The sequence below is a fragment of the Scleropages formosus genome, chromosome 23, assembly GCF_900964775.1.
Source record: "Scleropages formosus chromosome 23, fSclFor1.1, whole genome shotgun sequence".
Taxonomy (NCBI): Eukaryota; Metazoa; Chordata; class Actinopteri; order Osteoglossiformes; family Osteoglossidae; genus Scleropages; species Scleropages formosus.
Window position 1 is genome coordinate 5678807 of NC_041828.1, and position 17325 is coordinate 5696131.

Sequence of the window (17325 nt, forward strand, 5' to 3'; positions counted from 1 at the left end):
GGCTGAAGAAGCTTTTATGTTAATTTTGTATAAAATGAGACATCATGACCATAAACATACCAGTTCCCAGGATCCTCTGCCAACACATAAATTCTCACCTCTCGGTGTATAATATGCCTAGACATGTCCATTTAAAACTCACTGAATCTAAAGAACAGACTCAGTGCAATTTTTGGGAGCTCATACTACCTTCTACTTTTTAACTCTGTTTTGTGATAGCTGCTGTTACTGCATATTATTGCAGATGTCTTTTTAGGAGGTTCACACCAATTTATTCTTAAATTTCTCTCTTTGTAGAGTATGGATTTTCCTTGAATGTGAATGTGTTAGTGGTATATATAGTTTTGGTCCATTTTGCAAAGTACAGGTTATATCATTTCTTATTTTTATGTCTTCCACTTTTTCACTGTGCTGATTGCACATTTCACATTGCACTGTGCTGATTTCATTGTGCTGTACATTGCACTTTATTAATGCACATTTAATATCGTGCACACTTTTTGTTCTCTAAATTTTAACTTCAGTTTCCTACATTTTAGCTCTCTTGTCTTTTTTTAAATATGTTTCTCTAATTTATTGTCTTGTTCGCACAGTCTACAGTTATATACACTACAGGTTGTATGTGTATATAACTGTGTATGTGACAAATAAAATCTTGAATCCTGAATCATGATCTTGAATCTTGATTAAGCCAAAAACTAACTTTTTTCAGAATAAAAGTCTTTATTTTTATGTTAGACATGCTGACAGAGTAGTGATGGTATGCAAAGATGAATGATGAAAACTGGGTTCAGAACATGCCTTTTCTGTATTTGTGTATCAGCTCAGAGACGTCTTCCTGACACACCTTGATCCAGCCGTCCTCCTGCATGTGGTACACTGCACATACACATACAGTAACACTGTTAAAACATTGAGAACTGTGATATTGTTTCGATTTAGCTTCCATCATCAGTGTCAGGAATGCACATTTATTCATGGTAATGAATACAACTTAAGACTAGAACATTAATTTGCTTCAAGTCTAATTCCACGTTCCAGGTGTACTAATTTTTGTCGTATTTTTAATACAATTTTATTGAGTGATGCATTTCTCAAAGGTAATAGAGAAAGAAACAAATGTATTAGATGATGACTCACTGTTGATGACCCCTCCAGAGTAGGCATCTCTGTGTGTCGCATGGGCGATTGCCCGGCGTCCCAGCTCATAAGCCTCCTCAACTGTGAGATCTTCTCTATAACCACTGTCCATCACACCATAAGCATAACTGTTCCCGCAGCCCGTGGAGAACATCCTACCCGAGAGACGAGTACCATTCTCATCCACGTAGTACAGGCCTGGGCCCTGGAGATGAAATTTCACACTATGAATTGAAGAAAAACTGACAATGATGTTTTGTAAAGAATCACTCTTTTAGGTAATAAGAAACCTTTCTAGGGGAAAGATGACTTTAAAATATTTATCAAAGAAAAACATTGACTCTCTTTTTGAAAATGTTCTATTTGAAAAACATTTTAAAAGTGCTCCTCCTTCACAGCACACTTTTAAAACAAAGTGGATACAGAAACACTATCATTTCAGCACCTTTTTGTCCCATCCACAGATCATGCTGCCCATGGAGAGACCCATCCCCCGGTATCCACACATCATGTTGGACAGCAGCTTGGAGGCAGCAGACACTGAGATCCGCTCCTTGTTCCGTAGCTTGTAAAGCCTGAATCACAAAGGGCATTAGAATGGGTCCCAATAAAGTCAATCTATGAATATGACTTTCTGACAACCACACTTGTAAGCACTAAAAAACATCAAAAACAAACACAACAAGCATACAAACAAACAAAACAAACTCCAGGATATACATATATAAGCAGACAAATAGAAGCACAGAGACAGACACAGACCTGCACTCTTTAGCCAGCAGTCTTTCCCAGTACTGGCAGTCAGCAGCACATCCCGACATCGTCCCCAGCAGATAGGGGTTGATCTCAATCACCTTGTTTACATCTTTTGAAGCTAAAAAGAATACATTGAGCTCTATTAGCAAATAAAATATTAATATTCACAATAAAATGCACTGTGATGTACCTGTAACTTCTGATTCAGTAAAAATGATGAAAACAGGGACATTTATAACAACCATAACAGCATAACTTGTCAGGTATTGGGGTACCAAAAAATATTAGCACTCATTCTAAGTGGGTTTATATACAGATATTGGGAGGGAGTTGATAGTGTAGTGGTTGGAGCTGCTGCCTTTGTACCCAAGGGAGGTTTAAATCCCATCCCTAGCTGTAGTACCTTGAGCATACTTACCCAAAATTGCTCCAGTAAAGGTTACCCAGCTAAATAAGTGAATTAATACTTCTACGTAGCTCAGCATTATAAGTTGTCTTGAAGAAAAGCATCAGCTAAATTAATTAATGTAAATATATTGCGAGGTGTACAGTAGGATGGTTTGAAAATGGGGTCCACCTATTACACCTATAGTAACAACCATCCAGATCAGTTTACTACAACATGATGCCATACATCTGTAAAATGATATAGGGTGTAATAATGAATGTATCTACTGTAACAGAAAAACGCAAAGCAAACAGTCTGCACCGATGTAACTTCCAGATGATGCTCTGGAGTCCACAGCGACGATGACCCCGTGGCGGAACTTGAAGGCCAGAGTGGTGGTGCCATGGTTCAGGTCAATGGATACCCCTCCTTCACGGCTGCATGACCTGAGAAAGGCGGAGGGCTGCCGCACACAAACAGAACATAACATGATACACACTGACTTTTGGCATAAATATTCATAGTGTGTAAAACAGAGCCCTTCCATGCAAGTGAGCAACTGATCATTTTCACTCCAGCTCTTCTCGGTTATGAGCGGCTATAAAACAGAAAATATCACTCAGTGTAGTACAAATCAGAATATTTTAAACCAGCTTCTCCTCCATTTTTACTCACATCGACCCCCACGGGCACCGCGAACTCCTGCCTTTTGACACTGAAGGTGAAGTGATTCTGCGGGTCCAAAAAGTGCTTGGGCGCCGCTCCGAACAGCCGCAGGTCCGAATGAGCCCCGAACCCACTCACGTCAAGTAAAGCCATGATGGTTTCCTCTAGACAGGGAACACCGAGATAGATGAGCGTTACAATATATTTACATTAACAGTAAAACCTGGTAAAAACGGGACCGCGATCGCGGCGATGCGCTTCCGGTAAATTTCTGTCGAAACCGAAAGGATTTTTCTTTACTTTCGATTTTATTGCTCTATAAACCCGCCGTTTCTATCAGTGCACATTTTTCCAAGCGCTACATTGTGTCTTATTTATTGCTGACATGATTGCAAAACGTGTTTTGTTACACATCACCATTTCACCGTCGTGTTTTAACTTTGCAAACGTGTAACACGCAACCGCCCAACTGGCTAAAAAAATGAGGGAACAGGTTTGTGAAATTAGATCCAATAACAGGGCGACATTGAGGCGCGTCACATATTTTTAGGAAGAATTCAGCGAGGCGGGTTTCTTAGCGCTCGTCCCTTATCACTGTCATGTCGCAACCTGGAATATCATCCCTTGACTGTTGTCATCTCTGTTTACCTTAGACGTACTCTGGAAATAATAATACCCCATACAATTTAAATAATGCGTTGTTCTGATCAGGATCGCGGTGATCGGAAGCCTATAATTATCGAAGCTTTGGGTTCAAGGCTGAGGGGGATACAACCTGGACAGAACGGCAGTGCATTGCAGCATACATAGCCACACACACTGCGGCAAATTTAGCGTCACCGATTCACCTTAACGCCATATCTTAGAAATGTGAGTGGAAACCGGAGACTCCGAGGAAACACACGGCGACATAGGGAGAATATGCAGTTATTTTATTTTTGGTGGCACAGTGAGTAGAGCTGCTGTCTGACAGCGCCTGGGTGTTGTGAGAGAATGTGGGTTCGATCTGCACTCAGCCTGGTGTGGAGTTTGCATGTTCTCCCTGTGTCTGTGTGGGTTTCCTCTGGGTGCTCTGGTTTCCTCCCACAGTCCAAAGACATGCTGTTCAGGTTCCCCCTTAGTGTGTATGAGTGTCACAGAGTGAGTGTGTTTCACTGATGCATGGATAAGTAGCTCCTTGTAAGTAGTGTATCAAGCAGTGTGAGTCACCACGGTGAATAAGGTGTGTGGGCTAATAACACTACATAGAGCTCATTGGAAGTTGCTTTGGAGAAAAGCATCTGCTAAGTGAATAAATGTTATTGCAATATTACTGAGTTTTGTTACACTTCATTAACTTAGTTACAGTTCATCATTAAGTACACACACACACACACACATTTTCAGAACCGCTTGTCCCATACGGGGTCACGGGGAACCGGAGCCTACCCGGCAACTCAGGGCGTAAGGCTGGAGAGGGAGGGGACACACCCAGGACGGGACGCCAGTCCGTCGCAAGGCACCCCAAGCGGGACTCGAACCCCAGACCCACCGGAGAGCAGGACCGTGGTCCAACCCACTGCGCCACCGCGCCCCCCCTCATCATTAAGTATTTACTTACTAAGTCTCTTATTCCATCATTATGTAGAAAATGTTTTCCTAGTATTTTGACTACAGAGGTGCTCGATTTATGCTGAGTATTCAGGTATTAATGAGGAAGCTGTCAAGAAGCTGTCAGCTGTTCTGTGTTGCAGGTTGGTCTCAGGAGAAATGACATTTCGTTCAACTGTATACAAGCTGTATAGAGGAATGACAAGAAAAAGAACTTGAACTTGAAGAAAATTCTGGATATTTCTGCTTAATTTAAGTTCAGCTTGTCAGTTAAAAGTTGTTTCTCTAAAGAAAGTGGGATGTAGTAACAGTAAAATGCATAGACAATGAAAAAAACAAGACAAGGTTCCTGGACAAAGAGGTTGGAGAATTTATTAACTTCAAATAAAGAAACTGACAGCTGTAATGGTACAATTCTGTATTGTTTTCTAATGGTTGTACATTTTCACAATGTTATGTTTAACTAATCATGAATTTTGCGATCTTAATTGTACATGGTCTTGCTTTATACATTTATAAATATATCCTGCCAGGGTGTTTCAGCAGTCCAATCTCAGCACAGTGCTTTTGTTCAGGGTTATTGAGAGACACGTTCTTGAGGTCCTCAGTTCTGCGGTTTGCTTCAGGCTGTGTCCATACTCTGCACTGTCTCCTCAACCACCTCCAGGGGAATCACTCTTTCAGTCAACACTGCAGATGTTCCTGCCTTGTACTTGTACCTTCGCTCCCTGAAAGAAAAATAGATGAGTTTTAAAAATAAAATACGTGAAAAGCAACAAATAATTGCAGTGAATGAGGCCTCACAAAATTGAAAAGGTTATTAAATACAGATGCATAGATGCACTGAACTTTCAGTTTTACAATAAAGTGTTACTGATATAATGCAAGGCAGTGTTAAATTGACTGAACGGAGGACAAATATGAAATACCAGGACTCCACTGGAGGATAACTCCATGCTGAGAGAGACAAGTTAATGAAGTATACTGGCTCAACTGTTCCATTAGAATTTTTTTCTGAAATTTTCAAATTTTTGAATTTGGCTTTCAGCACATACCTCTTGTCCTTGTACACAGATTCTTCATAAGGTCTGATATAATCCACTCCTTGTCTGGTGATGACACATATATCTACATTGTTGCCTGAACCCAGGTCACTCATGATGCCAGAGTGGATGGCATCTCGGACCAGTTTCTTTGCAGATTCCAGCTGAAAGACAGCGGACAGTGTAAATATGAGCTCAACAAAAACATATAAATTGGTTGTGACTGACCACTTCTTACCTCCATATTTGGTTTGAAACCGTCTTCCAGTATCGCCATAGCAGCAAGATCCCCGGACCCTTAACACAACCCATGAAAACAAAGAAATATTAATTTCAACAGCCTCATAGCTCCTGTGCTGTGGGTTTGGGGATGGTTCAGTTTGTACCATCAGTACCAGTTTGTGCTCTAGTTTCCCCTCACAGTTCAAAGACATGATTCAAATGAACTTGTGAATCTAAATCATCCTTAGTAGGTGAGTGTAAGATCTCCTAGTCCTGCTGTGGATGGAAAGCTATTTCTTAGTACAGTATGTCAAGCATTGTAAATCATCTTGGTCAAAGGAATAAGCTAAACCGTAGTAATAATATATTTGTTACTTAAACATATAGAAATGGGCTACTACAGGATATATTAAAATAATAGAATTGATGAATACTAGCAGTGATTAGAATATAGCAGATTTACATTTACATTTATTCATTTAGCAGATGCTTTTGTCCAAAGTGATGTACATCTCAGCAAAAGTACAATTTATGCATTACATCAAGAGAAGGAGAAGGAGACATAGCTGCAGAAATTTCTTGTGGCAATACCAGTCCAGGACATTCCTTGCATCATTTACCCATTGCCAAATATGGCACTTTGTCCATGTCTCCATAGGGCCCAATAGTGTACAGATGGCCTCCTGCACAGTCCACCCCTCCAAGGATCAGATTTGCTCCAATCTGGCCATGGTACCTTCCAAACAGGATAAGCGTGAGTTGACAGAGGGACATTTCTCTGCACTACAATCATATGCTCTCACACACTGAGTACAGCAACAAATAATTATCACAGCATAGCACAGTGAACAGACATGAAACCTTAAGCTTGAAGTATTGACTGACACATAAACATACCTAAAAAGCATGTCCTGAACAATCTGCGCCGCCATAACAACCCGTGGATTCCTGCCACTATTCAGTGAGAAGATGGAGAGGTTGGAAGCAAGGAGCTCCGTTGTCTTCTCCGTGTCTGCTGCTGTCCCGGCACCACAACAACTGAATGGGACCAAGGATGGAGCCAGGCAAGATTGATGAGAAAGACCCAGGGTGCACACACACCTCAATCTACAGAAAAAGTTAGTCTCTACATTAACTGCAACAGGTTATGTAACATATCTACATAAAAGGGTAAGCTAAGTATGGGGCTTTGTCATCAATAGCCACTCACTAAATATTTGGAGCAATGTAGTGGATCTTTGCACACATCTTGTCAGCTACAACTTCACTGGAGGTTGCTCTGGTGTCTGCACCCAGCACTACACCACCCTAAATAATAAACAAGAAAACAAAACAGAACTTTTTGTGTATTTAACTTTTCAGAACTTTTCAGACATGTGACCCCTGATACCGGAATAGAAAGACAACAGCTGTTTAACTGGCAGCTCAGGAGTTGCGTTAAAACAAATTATGAGAGATATAGGACTCAAAAAGTACATGCGTGCACAATGTCTTCAGTGTCTTGGTGATGGAAAGAACATTGCAGAAAATCATCTTGACCATTCTAAATCTAAAGTTGACTGCTGCTGCAGTTACATACTGTGCAGTTGCTTTGCAGATACATTAAGGAGTGGACAAGGATGAGAGAAGAGAGAGCTTTGGCTCTGAACTCCAGCGGAATTTGTTTTATTTCCCATAGAGTATTGAGAGGAGCTATAAAAAATAAAAATTAAAAAAACAGCTAATTCTAGCTAAGGGGGCATGGTGGCGTAGTAGGTTTGGCCGGGTCCTCCTCTCTGGTGGATCTGGGGTTCGAGTCCTGCTTGGGGTGCCTTGCAGCAGGCTGGTGTCCTGTCCTGGATGCGTCCCCTCTGGCCTTGTGCCGTGTGTTGCCAGGTTAGGCTCTGGCTCGCCGTAAGTCCACTCGGGACAAGTGGTTTCAGACAATGTGTATGTGTGTGGGATTCCAACTGGGAAGCTATTTATCAAAAAATAAATTATGCCTCACATTTTCAATTTAACTAAATTTACTTGTTGCAGGAAAAGCAGGCCTTATCCTTCATTAGAACGCCAGGCATAAAACAGGGTAAATTCCAACAAAACCAAAGAGTAACACTCCAAGACATTCTTCTATACCATATTTTGCTTTAATTACAAAAAAGTGGTCCCCTCCACTCTATCAGATCACACTACACACACAGGGACACACAGAAGGTAAGGAGACATTTCCGAGGAACAGGGTTTCCACCAGGGCTCATTTACCCAAATACAGCAGTGCACCAGTGGTGTTGAAACATAAAGCCCTGCCAGCTCAGAAGTTCTGCATACTTGGACATCCTGGATGACACCAAAACAGTGAATACATCTATGAGTATAATTGCATTGATTGAATAAATATGTTTTGTGGACAGCGGTCCCTGAGCATCAGGCTGTCGGGTGTATGCATGCGCAACAACAGGTGTGAGTTTTACTCTGTTCACACTGTTACTGTACCTCACACACCACGCCGGCTATGGTAGTCCCTGTTTTCAGAGGAGATGGAGTCTTGCTCTTGCCCCCACTGAGCAGCCCGTCCAACACAGTATTCCTGGCAACGGAAAACGACACGTTACAGTCAATCGATACATGATGGAAGAATTAGCATCACAGTTGAGTAACCTGGTCTGGTACGGTTAAAATCATGTCGTGTGTTTGCATTTTGGAGATAGAAGAAAACTTGCTATGTTTATCTTTCAATCGTATTTTTTAAGGTTAAAAGAAAAAAAAATAATAACTCCTAACAACGTTATTATTCTTGCAAGCGTACTTCTTAGAATTATTATACTTTCGGTTTCATGAACGGAGTTCAAATCATTTTTTGCAGACAACACGCAAATATCCACAATCCGTACTCTAGTTAAAAGTATTACCTGGTCGAATTTTCGAAGTTAAAACCTGGACACGGAGTTTCTAAGATATACGATAGCGCCATTTCAAGAAAGAAATTTCCCGATCTTATTTCAGTGCAAGACTCTTGTGTTCCGTGTGTTTCTCCGGCTTCGGTCTCCGAGTTTCCCGCCGCACGATGTCGCTGTTTCTCACTACGCGTACATGCGGTATTTTAGGGTAACTTTTGACACATGTAGTACCGTATTTCTAAGCAGAAAGAACATTGTCCAAGTTCTGGTTCCATAAAGATTTACAGAAATGGAGAGACACACGACGGACTCGAGAGTCAAAGGTGTTAGTACAGGGGTGAGTACCTGGCCCTCACTGCGGGGAGGGGGGACGGAGGAAAATTTTAATGGTCAACAAGTCTGAGAGACTCTCCTCACCGCCACCGGAGGGGGGGGGGGGGAATCATATTATTTCCATTGTAGACTGTAGTTGAACATTGAAGCCCGGTGATTGAATTATTTGTGTTCGTGTATCTGAGCAGCAGGGAAATGTTCATTTGTAAACATCAAATTTACACGTTTTTCTTCTTCTACATTTACTTTCACTTTCGAGTTTGTCATGATTCAAACATTTCTTGTCGATTTAAGATCAAATCCTTTAAAATTTTTATCTGCGAAATGAAATGGTCTCTTGCTTGTTGTGCACTGTATATAGCTGTGATTGATCATGGTAACTGTTTTAAGCCTTTGTGGTGTTTCCATTACTGTACATTAAGGACTGTGAGAACTTTTTAGGAATGAAGCTAAAGCACAGCATGCTAAATGCAGAAATCAACTGAATAAGGTTGATGATTCTGAGGATGATGTCTGATGGCACTCTTTATGACTGTCATCCTATGGATGTACCTCACTTTGATGTGCAGACCACTATCCTGGCTGTGAAGTTTAGAGGAGGAGTGCTCATCGGCTCAGACTCACGGGCCTCCATTGGAGGGTGAGTTCACCGTGTGCTCATATTAACAGCTGATGTTCAGTACCACCAACTCTTAATGCGATGTGACTCACTTTTCTGTCCAACATCTAAACAGTCACATTTCAAACGGCTAAGCATATTTGGCGTAGATTGTTTTATTCTTTCTTAAGATGTTGATAGATCATCTTCAAAGAACTTTTATGCTAAAATAAATTAGATATAACACAAGAGTTTAGTTTTTAGTAGGATGTTTTTCACGTTCTCTTAACTGTTGTATCACTGCTACAGACTGTACGCTAGAAATGTCACTGAAAAGTTTCTGACTATCCTGTTTTAGGTCTTATGTGGCCTCCAGAGTGATCAACAAGCTGATCCAGGTACATGACAGAATATTCTGCTGTATCGCTGGCTCCCTGGCAGATGCTCAAGCAGTCACTAGAGCAGCCAAATTCCAGCTGTCATTTCACAGGTAATCTTCACTAGTCTTTTCCAATATTATACGTAACATTTAATCTATATTAGAAGCTGAACAACACCTGTGTTGGTCTTCTTCAGCATGGAATAAAGATCAGCATGGTATAAAAATTAACAATTTACACAATTATATTGATATTTTTACTTGGTCAAGCATTGTTGACCAGCATACTGTGTAAAATCTGTTACATGCTTTCTGCTTTGTAAAGCAAAATGAACTGTAACATGTGATGTGTAATTCTACTGTTCCTTTGTGACACTCTACTAGTCTAAAGTGCTTACAGAGATATTAATATTATACTGTGTCCATTTGAGATAGTGTCCAGATGGACTCCCCGCCTCTTGTTAAGGCAGCAGCCTCTGTTTTGCGAGAGCTGTGCTACAGCAACAAGGAAGAGCTGCAAGCTGGTTTCATCACCGCTGGCTGGGACAAGAAGAAAGGCCCACAGGTGAGCCTGCTCGTATGACAAGACTGGCCAGACCCCGGCCCCCAGAGGCACAAACCTGCAGAATTTTAGAGAATACATGTCTGTTACCACCTGAAATACATAGTAAATTAATCAATTTTTCTAAATAAATACTTTAGTGAAGCATTTTTTGAAGGTTCTCTTTCACCAAAAGATCATATATTGTTCAAGATTGAGGTTGGCAATATACTGACAGGGTTGTCTAACCTACAAATTTCTGGAAAGATTAAGAATCCTTACTTTCATTTCATTAATTACCTTTGAGTTTCTCAGAAAAGATGGTATGCACACAGAAAAATACTATTGTAGAGGTTATAGAAAGCCAGTGTCATTCTGCTTTATTTGGTGCCATCCTTTTTAATGCATGATAGCCCATCCCAAACCCTTTTCTCCATACAGGTGTATACAGTGTCTCTAGGGGGCATGTTGCTCAGCCTGCCCTTTACCATTGGTGGGTCAGGCAGCACCTACATCTACGGCTACGTGGATGCAAAATACAAGGCAGACATGAGTCGTGAAGAGTGCCTGCAGTTTGCCACAAATGGTACAGTGTATTAATATTTAAAAGGCTTTGAACTTTGGAAAAGTCTTTACTGCCAGTATTATATCAGTTGTACAGTGTGAAAAATGAATCAGGTCAGACACATTTGTAGTTTTAAGGTTGCAGGTTAAGAACCTACTGTTTATACCTTGAGGGACATGCTTAGCGTGAATTGTTACAGAAAAATTTGAACATTTTTAATAAAAGTGACAACATTGAAAGTGAAGCAGTAACTTACCTTTGGGTAAGGATAAAGTTTTAAATTTGGTCAGCTGAAGTAATTCATTGTTCCATGTAACTTATCTGAACTAATGTATCACTTCATCGTGTTCTGTATTCTTTACATTTCTTTTCTTTCCATTACATATGGCTGATATTTTAAATTACTTTGCTAAAATAACAAGGAGTGGCAGGGAACCCTTCATTATGATTGCATATTGCAGTTGTTCTAACAGTCTGTCTTGTTTCTTTCTCAAGCTCTCGCCTTAGCAATGGGCAGAGACAATGTAAGCGGTGGCATCATCCATCTGGTGGTGATCACAGAGGAAGGAGCGGAGCATATCGTCATCCCTGGAGATAAACTGCCCAAGTTCCACGATCAGTAGAAAGAATTCACCATGTCTTTCAGCTGTTGCTGACCCGTGAAGTGCTGCACCTAGGAATAAAAACAACTTTAAAACATACAAAATTACCAACAAAAACTATCAGAAAAAATCCTTTAAATCCTGTTGGAGCTGTGGATTCATTCTCCATACACTAAAACATCCATTCATTTGAAAGCCTTTGTAATTTTCTGTCCTTCTCTATGACCCCTAGTTTTTACTGACCAACACGTAGCTTTGTTTTTCAGTGTTTTTTTGTATGTTAAGTTGCAAATAAAAAAATCATAAACCTTGAGGCTGTTACAAAGTTGTTTAAATTGACAGCAATTTGTTTGATTATGACTTAATGTTTAAGCGGTCATTGACACTGATTGGTTTGAATAACTCTAATCTTGATTTTATTTTAGCTGTTAAAGTCTTGCTAAAACCATGTACACTGTGAAAATTATAGTGAACTTCTACATTATGCTACTGATATTTGTAGGTCACTAATAGCAAAACATCAGGAGTACTGGTTTTGGTAATTAATGTTTTCCCCGATGCTCAACTGGAAAAGCAGAAGAAAGAACAGCCAGTTTATTTATTTTATGGATGTACTGTAAATAAATTATGTGCGTAATATATTAATGTAAAGCAGTATTCTTGTGGTGGGTATGAAAAAAATGGCAGAGATTGATCGTAACATAAAACTTTTAACTTTTAAAAAAGTTTTAACAGGTCCACCCTGGTTGTTAACCTAAATTTCGATAAAAGAGGCTATTATATCCGGGATGGATATCCATCTGCCGGGATGGAAGAGTTCAGATAATAGACTACACCATCATATTAAATAAAATTCGAAATGTATATGGTAAAATACACACACACACACATTTTCAGAACCGCTTGTCCCATACGGGGTCACGGGGAACCAGAGCCTACCCGGTAACACGGCGTAAGGCCGGAGGGGGAAGGGGACACACCCAGGACGGGACGCCAGTCCATCGCAAGGCACCCCAAGCAGGACTCAAACCCCAGACCCACCGGAGAGCAGGACTGTGGTCCAACCCACTGCGCCACCGCACCCCCTCTCCTATGGTAAAATATTTAATATTCATTTAAGCACTACTAGTCTAGACAAATGAAAAACACTGTTTAGTGGTGTAAATAAGTTATAAGTGGAAAAAGGAAAAATTCATGATAAGTGACAAATTCTGAAGTAAGACGAAAATTTGACTCGCATTTCAACACGCCCCTCCCACCAGTAAACAGTCACATTGATTAAGTTTCATTTTCGGTTCTTTCAGAAATAATGGATGAACAGGCCTCGAAAATCAGCAAATCTAGTATTTAAACTAAGTAGTGCTGAAACAAGGCAACAACCGCGCTGTTACAGCTTTATGCGCCCGGGCCGCAGCGTCGCTCCGTATCGAAACTCTTTCGTTATCCGCTCCTTTTTTTTTTAGCGTCTCTCGCTATCGAGTCGCTTTTTTCCTCCAGACTCCGGACGTCGATCGTGCAGCTCAGGTCTTCCGTCGGGTGCTAAACCCTAACAAAGCATTATCTGCCAGTATCGCTCACTTCCATACTAAAAGGACAGTATGTTGGAGGAATCGTTTGAATCTGACTGGCTTTCCGAGGAAGTTAAAACAGGGGTAAGAAGTACAGCGTGCGACTGCAGGTGTATAGACTCGCTGTGTGGCGTTCAATGAACATAACTTACATATCGTAGAAATGGGGGTAAACTGGGTACATAAAAATTAAGTGGGTGGGTAGGTTCACCCATAGTGTGCGAGTGACAGTTTTATATGTGATGTCTTCAAACATTGGCTGCTACTGCAGTGGAGGTTATATAAGGAGCAAGGTTTACAATCAATGAATGAGAGTGATGATAGGAATTGTGCACTGTATGGACTGACAGCATTGTTATTAAATAGTAATATTCTGCTGACTTTGTACAAGGCACATCGTGAAGTCTTGATTACCTTCCATTGTTGTATAAGAACATGTCCGAAGTCAGCTAGACCAAATTAAAAGTTGTGTCAGCTGTATTTGCTCTGTTTGTTTTGTAGACAACCATTATAGCCATTGAGTTTGATGGCGGAGTTGTCCTGGGATCAGACTCCCGTGTGTCTGCAGGGTAAGCCTCTCACCATTTCTCCTATTCTCTACAAATACTAATTTTCTATCATATTTGCCAGTTTTAAAACCTTCTTTATTTTGGTTTCAGGCAGTCAGTAGTAAACCGGGTGATGAACAAGCTCTCTCCCCTCCATGACAAGATCTTCTGTGCTCTGTCCGGCTCTGCAGCTGATGCTCAGACTATTGCAGAGGTTGTGAACTACCAGATGGATGTGCACAGGTACCATCCTGATTAAGGGCCCCAGTATTTACCAGGAATCCTCATTGTTTGCTAATAGCCAGAAGCATGTTCTTGACAATCCTCTTTCTGTGTTATAGTGTAGAGATAGGAGAGGAACCTCTTGTTTGCTCTGCTGCCACTCTGGTGAAGAACATCTCCTACAGGTACAAGGAAGAGCTGTCTGCCCATCTAATCGTTGGTGGATGGGACAAGAGAGCTGGAGGACAGGTTGGTGTTTGATTATACAGGGAAATAGTGAATATGTAAAAGGTGGACAGAGCTTCAACATCAATCTTGCTCAGACAACCTACTGCAAACCTTCAGGAACTGTTTCATGCCATATGATGACATGTTTCACCTTTGTAAATTACAAAGTGTTTTGAACACCTATCTAAATGTGTCTTCATAGTGCTACTTCCTTCCTTCAGGTGTATGTGACCCTGAACGGCCTCCTGTCCAGACAGCCCTTCGCAGTGGGTGGATCGGGTAGTTCCTACATCTACGGCTTTGTTGATGCTGAATACCGACCTGGCATGAGCAAAGAAGAGTGCCAGCAGTTTGTCATCAATGGTCAGCAGTAGTCAGTTACTTCTCAGTAGGGTCTCATAGCAATAATACCTCACAAGAATTGAATGTCTGATACCAGTCCTGTCTTTACTATTGTACATAAGATCGCTGTCCCTTCATTATAATTTGAATTTGAAAATGAGAAAATCTATGAATAGAATCATATTATTTCAGTGTTTGGCATCATAGACACATTTCAAAGGTTTATTATATAAATGCAGAATATTTGGTTTGACCTTGCAGTCTACAGTTTGCATTTTCAGAATTAAAAACAGTACTGTAATGCTTGAGCAGCTGTAGGATAATAGAATTTTGTTCTGTTCTCCCAACTGTCCCCAGCACTCACCTTGGCGATGGGTCGAGATGGTTCCAGTGGTGGTGTGGCCTATCTTGTAACTGTGGACAAGAGTGGTGCAGAGGAGAAATGCATTCTTGGAAATGAACTGCCCACTTTTTTCGACCAGTGAAACCAGAACTACTTACTGTGCTATAGTGACAAATGTATTGACAGATATTTCCAACCGTTAAATGAGAGATTGAACGGGGCAAGTTTTTTTTGTTCGACATTTACATTTTCCTTAATCTGAATTACAATAAATGGCTTATTTTTAAAACAAACATTTCAAATTCATTTTTCAGGGCACCACAGTGGCAAAGCAGGTAGCACTGCTGTCTCATAGCACCTGGGCTGTTCAGGTGTGGGTTTGAATCCAACTCAGTCTGTAGAGTTTCTTTGTTCTCATTGGTTTCCTCTAGGTGCTCAGATTTTCCTCCAATGGCCCAGATACATAAGTTTCAGATTTGTAGTGGCTAAACTGCAATTAGTGTGAGTGAATGCAGGTGGTAGACTACCCTGCAATGGACTGGGGTCCCATCCAGGATGTATTCTGACTTGAGTGCTGCACTATGCTTCTGAGATAGGCCTCACACTGCCACAACCACGACAAGTGGTTAAATGATAGTGAGTGAGAGGGAAATTCATCTTCCAGAGAAAAGGTATTATTTCTAAACTCATGGATGCAGAAGTGTCCATATTTTTACAGTGAGAGTATTGTTAAATTAACTCATTTAGCTGACACTTAAAAGGCAACTTAAAATGTTACACTACTTACCAGTTGTAAAACAGGGTACATTTACATTTACATTTACTCATTTAGCAGATGCTTTTGTCCAAAGCAACGTACATCTCAGCAAAAGTACAATTTATGCATTACATTAAAAGAAAGAGACATAGCTGCAGACATGTGACTCAAGTAACCACAGTATGATACCTACCACTTGCTGCACCGAGGCTCATCGTTCAAGTAGGTGCATAAAAACACGGGATAGGCAAATCGTGATACCCTCCTACCAATTTTTTTTTTTTAAATAAGATACACAAGCAAGCAAAGCGATTTCAGAGTAGTGGCTGAATAAAGGCTTTATCTTGTGATGTTCATGAAGTTACGGTGCATGAACATTTACACCGTACATGAGCTGGAGAGATCTTGGACGAAATGGGTCCAGAAAAGGTGAGCTTTCAGACCCTTCTTGAATGTAGACAGAGTTCCAGCAGTTGTGAGTGAGAGGGGTAGGTCGTTCCACCACAACGGAGCCAGAACTGAGAACCTCCATGCTTTACCTTCCGTCCGCAGGACCACCAAGTGAGCAGTAGACGAGCGAAGGGGTCTAGCTGGGGTGTAGCGGTTGATGAAAACCTGTAAACAGCTGGGAGCAGTTCTACTGATGCATTTGTAGACATTAACTAGGGTCTTGAATTTGATTTGGGCAGCTATAAGAAGCTATTGCAGAGAAATGAGAAGAGGAGATACATGGGAACGCTTAGGCGTACTTAGGGTATTTTTGTAAGGGTTTATTTTTTTTACCAGTAAGAACTTTGCCTAGGGGTCCTACAGCAGGAGGGGGAATTTGAACCAGGGTCCTCTGAGTTCAAAGGTTGTGGCTTAAATCACTACACTACCAATTGCCCTCTATTTATCTCATAAAAAGTCATGTTGTTTTAATAAACTGCAAATATTTCTCTTGATTTAAGCTTACTACAAAAGCCTTTGCTGGATTTGTGAAAATATCAGTAGTTTTGAATACGTGTAGCACTTATAGCACTTTATTATAAGGAGCACTTTTGGGGCGCGTCTGAAAACTTACCGGTCAGTACAGCGTACCGTTTTAAATAAACAGACTGAGAAACAGTGACACACGGTGGTGGAAAAGTGCAACGACGTCTAGAGACGGTATTCGGTCATCTCCAGAATCTGCGGAGAGATCGTACTTGCTCTGATCTTAGATGGAATTAATGAAATTGTTTTTAAAGATGAGTGATGTCATTTAGATGGGGCTAACAAGGAGATGCTGTTACTTTATCGTAGATACAATGTGCGCATTTATTAAGTTTCACTTACGCAAAGGGGAATTTCAGTCTAAACCGAAAGTAAAAGGCTGCCTACTGAGTTGATCAGTAGAATACATGCAGGCTAAAGGTAAGCATCTTACTGAACGCTCGGGTTGAATTAGAAATAATATAAACAGTCGTATGTACGGAAAATAAAAGAAAAATGTAATTTATAAATTAATATTTTATATGTAAGTATATTTCGAGGTAAAAAGCCATGTATGGCAATTGTCGGATGTATAATTCATGTCGTTACGAGGAGCTGATTGTAATGGACTTTTTCTTTTGCCTGTCAGGTACTTTCGTACAGA

General features: G+C 40.7%; 4 protein-coding genes across 4 annotated transcripts; 2 read left to right on the forward strand and 2 right to left on the reverse strand.

Annotated features, from left to right (window-relative positions):
* Positions 1–790: 790 nt before the first annotated feature.
* psmb8a (proteasome 20S subunit beta 8A) lies at positions 791–3103 on the reverse strand. Its single transcript, XM_018745591.1, has 6 exons — positions 2960–3103; positions 2606–2747; positions 1903–2014; positions 1586–1715; positions 1141–1345; positions 791–879 (listed from the first exon to the last, which is right to left on the reverse strand). The coding sequence occupies exons 1-6, from the start codon at positions 3101–3103 to the stop codon at positions 791–793; spliced, it is 822 nt and encodes a 273-aa protein (XP_018601107.1).
* Positions 3104–5162: 2059 nt separating this feature from the next.
* LOC108930383 (proteasome subunit beta type-7-like) lies at positions 5163–8755 on the reverse strand. The gene is made up of 8 exons (XM_018745592.1): positions 8694–8755; positions 8278–8371; positions 7016–7113; positions 6703–6843; positions 6426–6541; positions 5822–5880; positions 5596–5747; positions 5163–5268 (listed from the first exon to the last, which is right to left on the reverse strand). The coding sequence occupies exons 1-8, from the start codon at positions 8753–8755 to the stop codon at positions 5163–5165; spliced, it is 828 nt and encodes a 275-aa protein (XP_018601108.1).
* A 215-nt stretch (positions 8756–8970) lies between these two features.
* On the forward strand, positions 8971–11720 carry psmb12 (proteasome 20S subunit beta 12). The gene is made up of 6 exons (XM_018745610.1): positions 8971–9018; positions 9584–9654; positions 9971–10102; positions 10427–10556; positions 10974–11118; positions 11593–11720. Exons 1-6 carry the CDS (start codon positions 8971–8973, stop codon positions 11718–11720), a joined length of 654 nt encoding a protein of 217 aa, XP_018601126.1.
* Positions 11721–13297: 1577 nt separating this feature from the next.
* On the forward strand, positions 13298–15092 carry psmb9a (proteasome 20S subunit beta 9a). The gene is made up of 6 exons (XM_018745599.1): positions 13298–13351; positions 13769–13836; positions 13927–14058; positions 14157–14286; positions 14487–14628; positions 14965–15092. The coding sequence occupies exons 1-6, from the start codon at positions 13298–13300 to the stop codon at positions 15090–15092; spliced, it is 654 nt and encodes a 217-aa protein (XP_018601115.1).
* The last annotated feature ends 2233 nt before the right edge of the window (positions 15093–17325 follow it).

Coding starts and splice junctions, on each gene's coding strand:
- psmb8a (XM_018745591.1), bottom strand. CDS start 3,103: ATGGCTTTACTTGACGTGAGTGGGTTCGGGGCTCATTCGGACCTGCGG. Junction 1,716..1,902: donor CTGCTGGCTAAAGAGTGCAG/GTCTGTGTCTGT, acceptor TTTGTGATTCAG/GCTTTACAAGCTACGGAACA. Junction 880..1,140: donor CTCTGGAGGGGTCATCAACA/GTGAGTCATCAT, acceptor GTGTATGTGCAG/TGTACCACATGCAGGAGGAC.
- LOC108930383 (XM_018745592.1), bottom strand. CDS start 8,755: ATGGCGCTATCGTATATCTTAGAAACTCCGTGTCCAGGTTTTAACTTC. Junction 7,114..8,277: donor TAGCCGGCGTGGTGTGTGAG/GTACAGTAACAG, acceptor TTTATTATTTAG/GGTGGTGTAGTGCTGGGTGC. Junction 5,269..5,595: donor TCTGTGTACAAGGACAAGAG/GTATGTGCTGAA, acceptor TTTTTCTTTCAG/GGAGCGAAGGTACAAGTACA.
- psmb12 (XM_018745610.1), top strand. CDS start 8,971: ATGGAGAGACACACGACGGACTCGAGAGTCAAAGGTGTTAGTACAGGG. Junction 10,103..10,426: donor TTCCAGCTGTCATTTCACAG/GTAATCTTCACT, acceptor CATTTGAGATAG/TGTCCAGATGGACTCCCCGC. Junction 10,557..10,973: donor ACAAGAAGAAAGGCCCACAG/GTGAGCCTGCTC, acceptor TTCTCCATACAG/GTGTATACAGTGTCTCTAGG.
- psmb9a (XM_018745599.1), top strand. CDS start 13,298: ATGTTGGAGGAATCGTTTGAATCTGACTGGCTTTCCGAGGAAGTTAAA. Junction 13,352..13,768: donor CCGAGGAAGTTAAAACAGGG/GTAAGAAGTACA, acceptor TTTGTTTTGTAG/ACAACCATTATAGCCATTGA. Junction 13,837..13,926: donor GACTCCCGTGTGTCTGCAGG/GTAAGCCTCTCA, acceptor TTTTGGTTTCAG/GCAGTCAGTAGTAAACCGGG.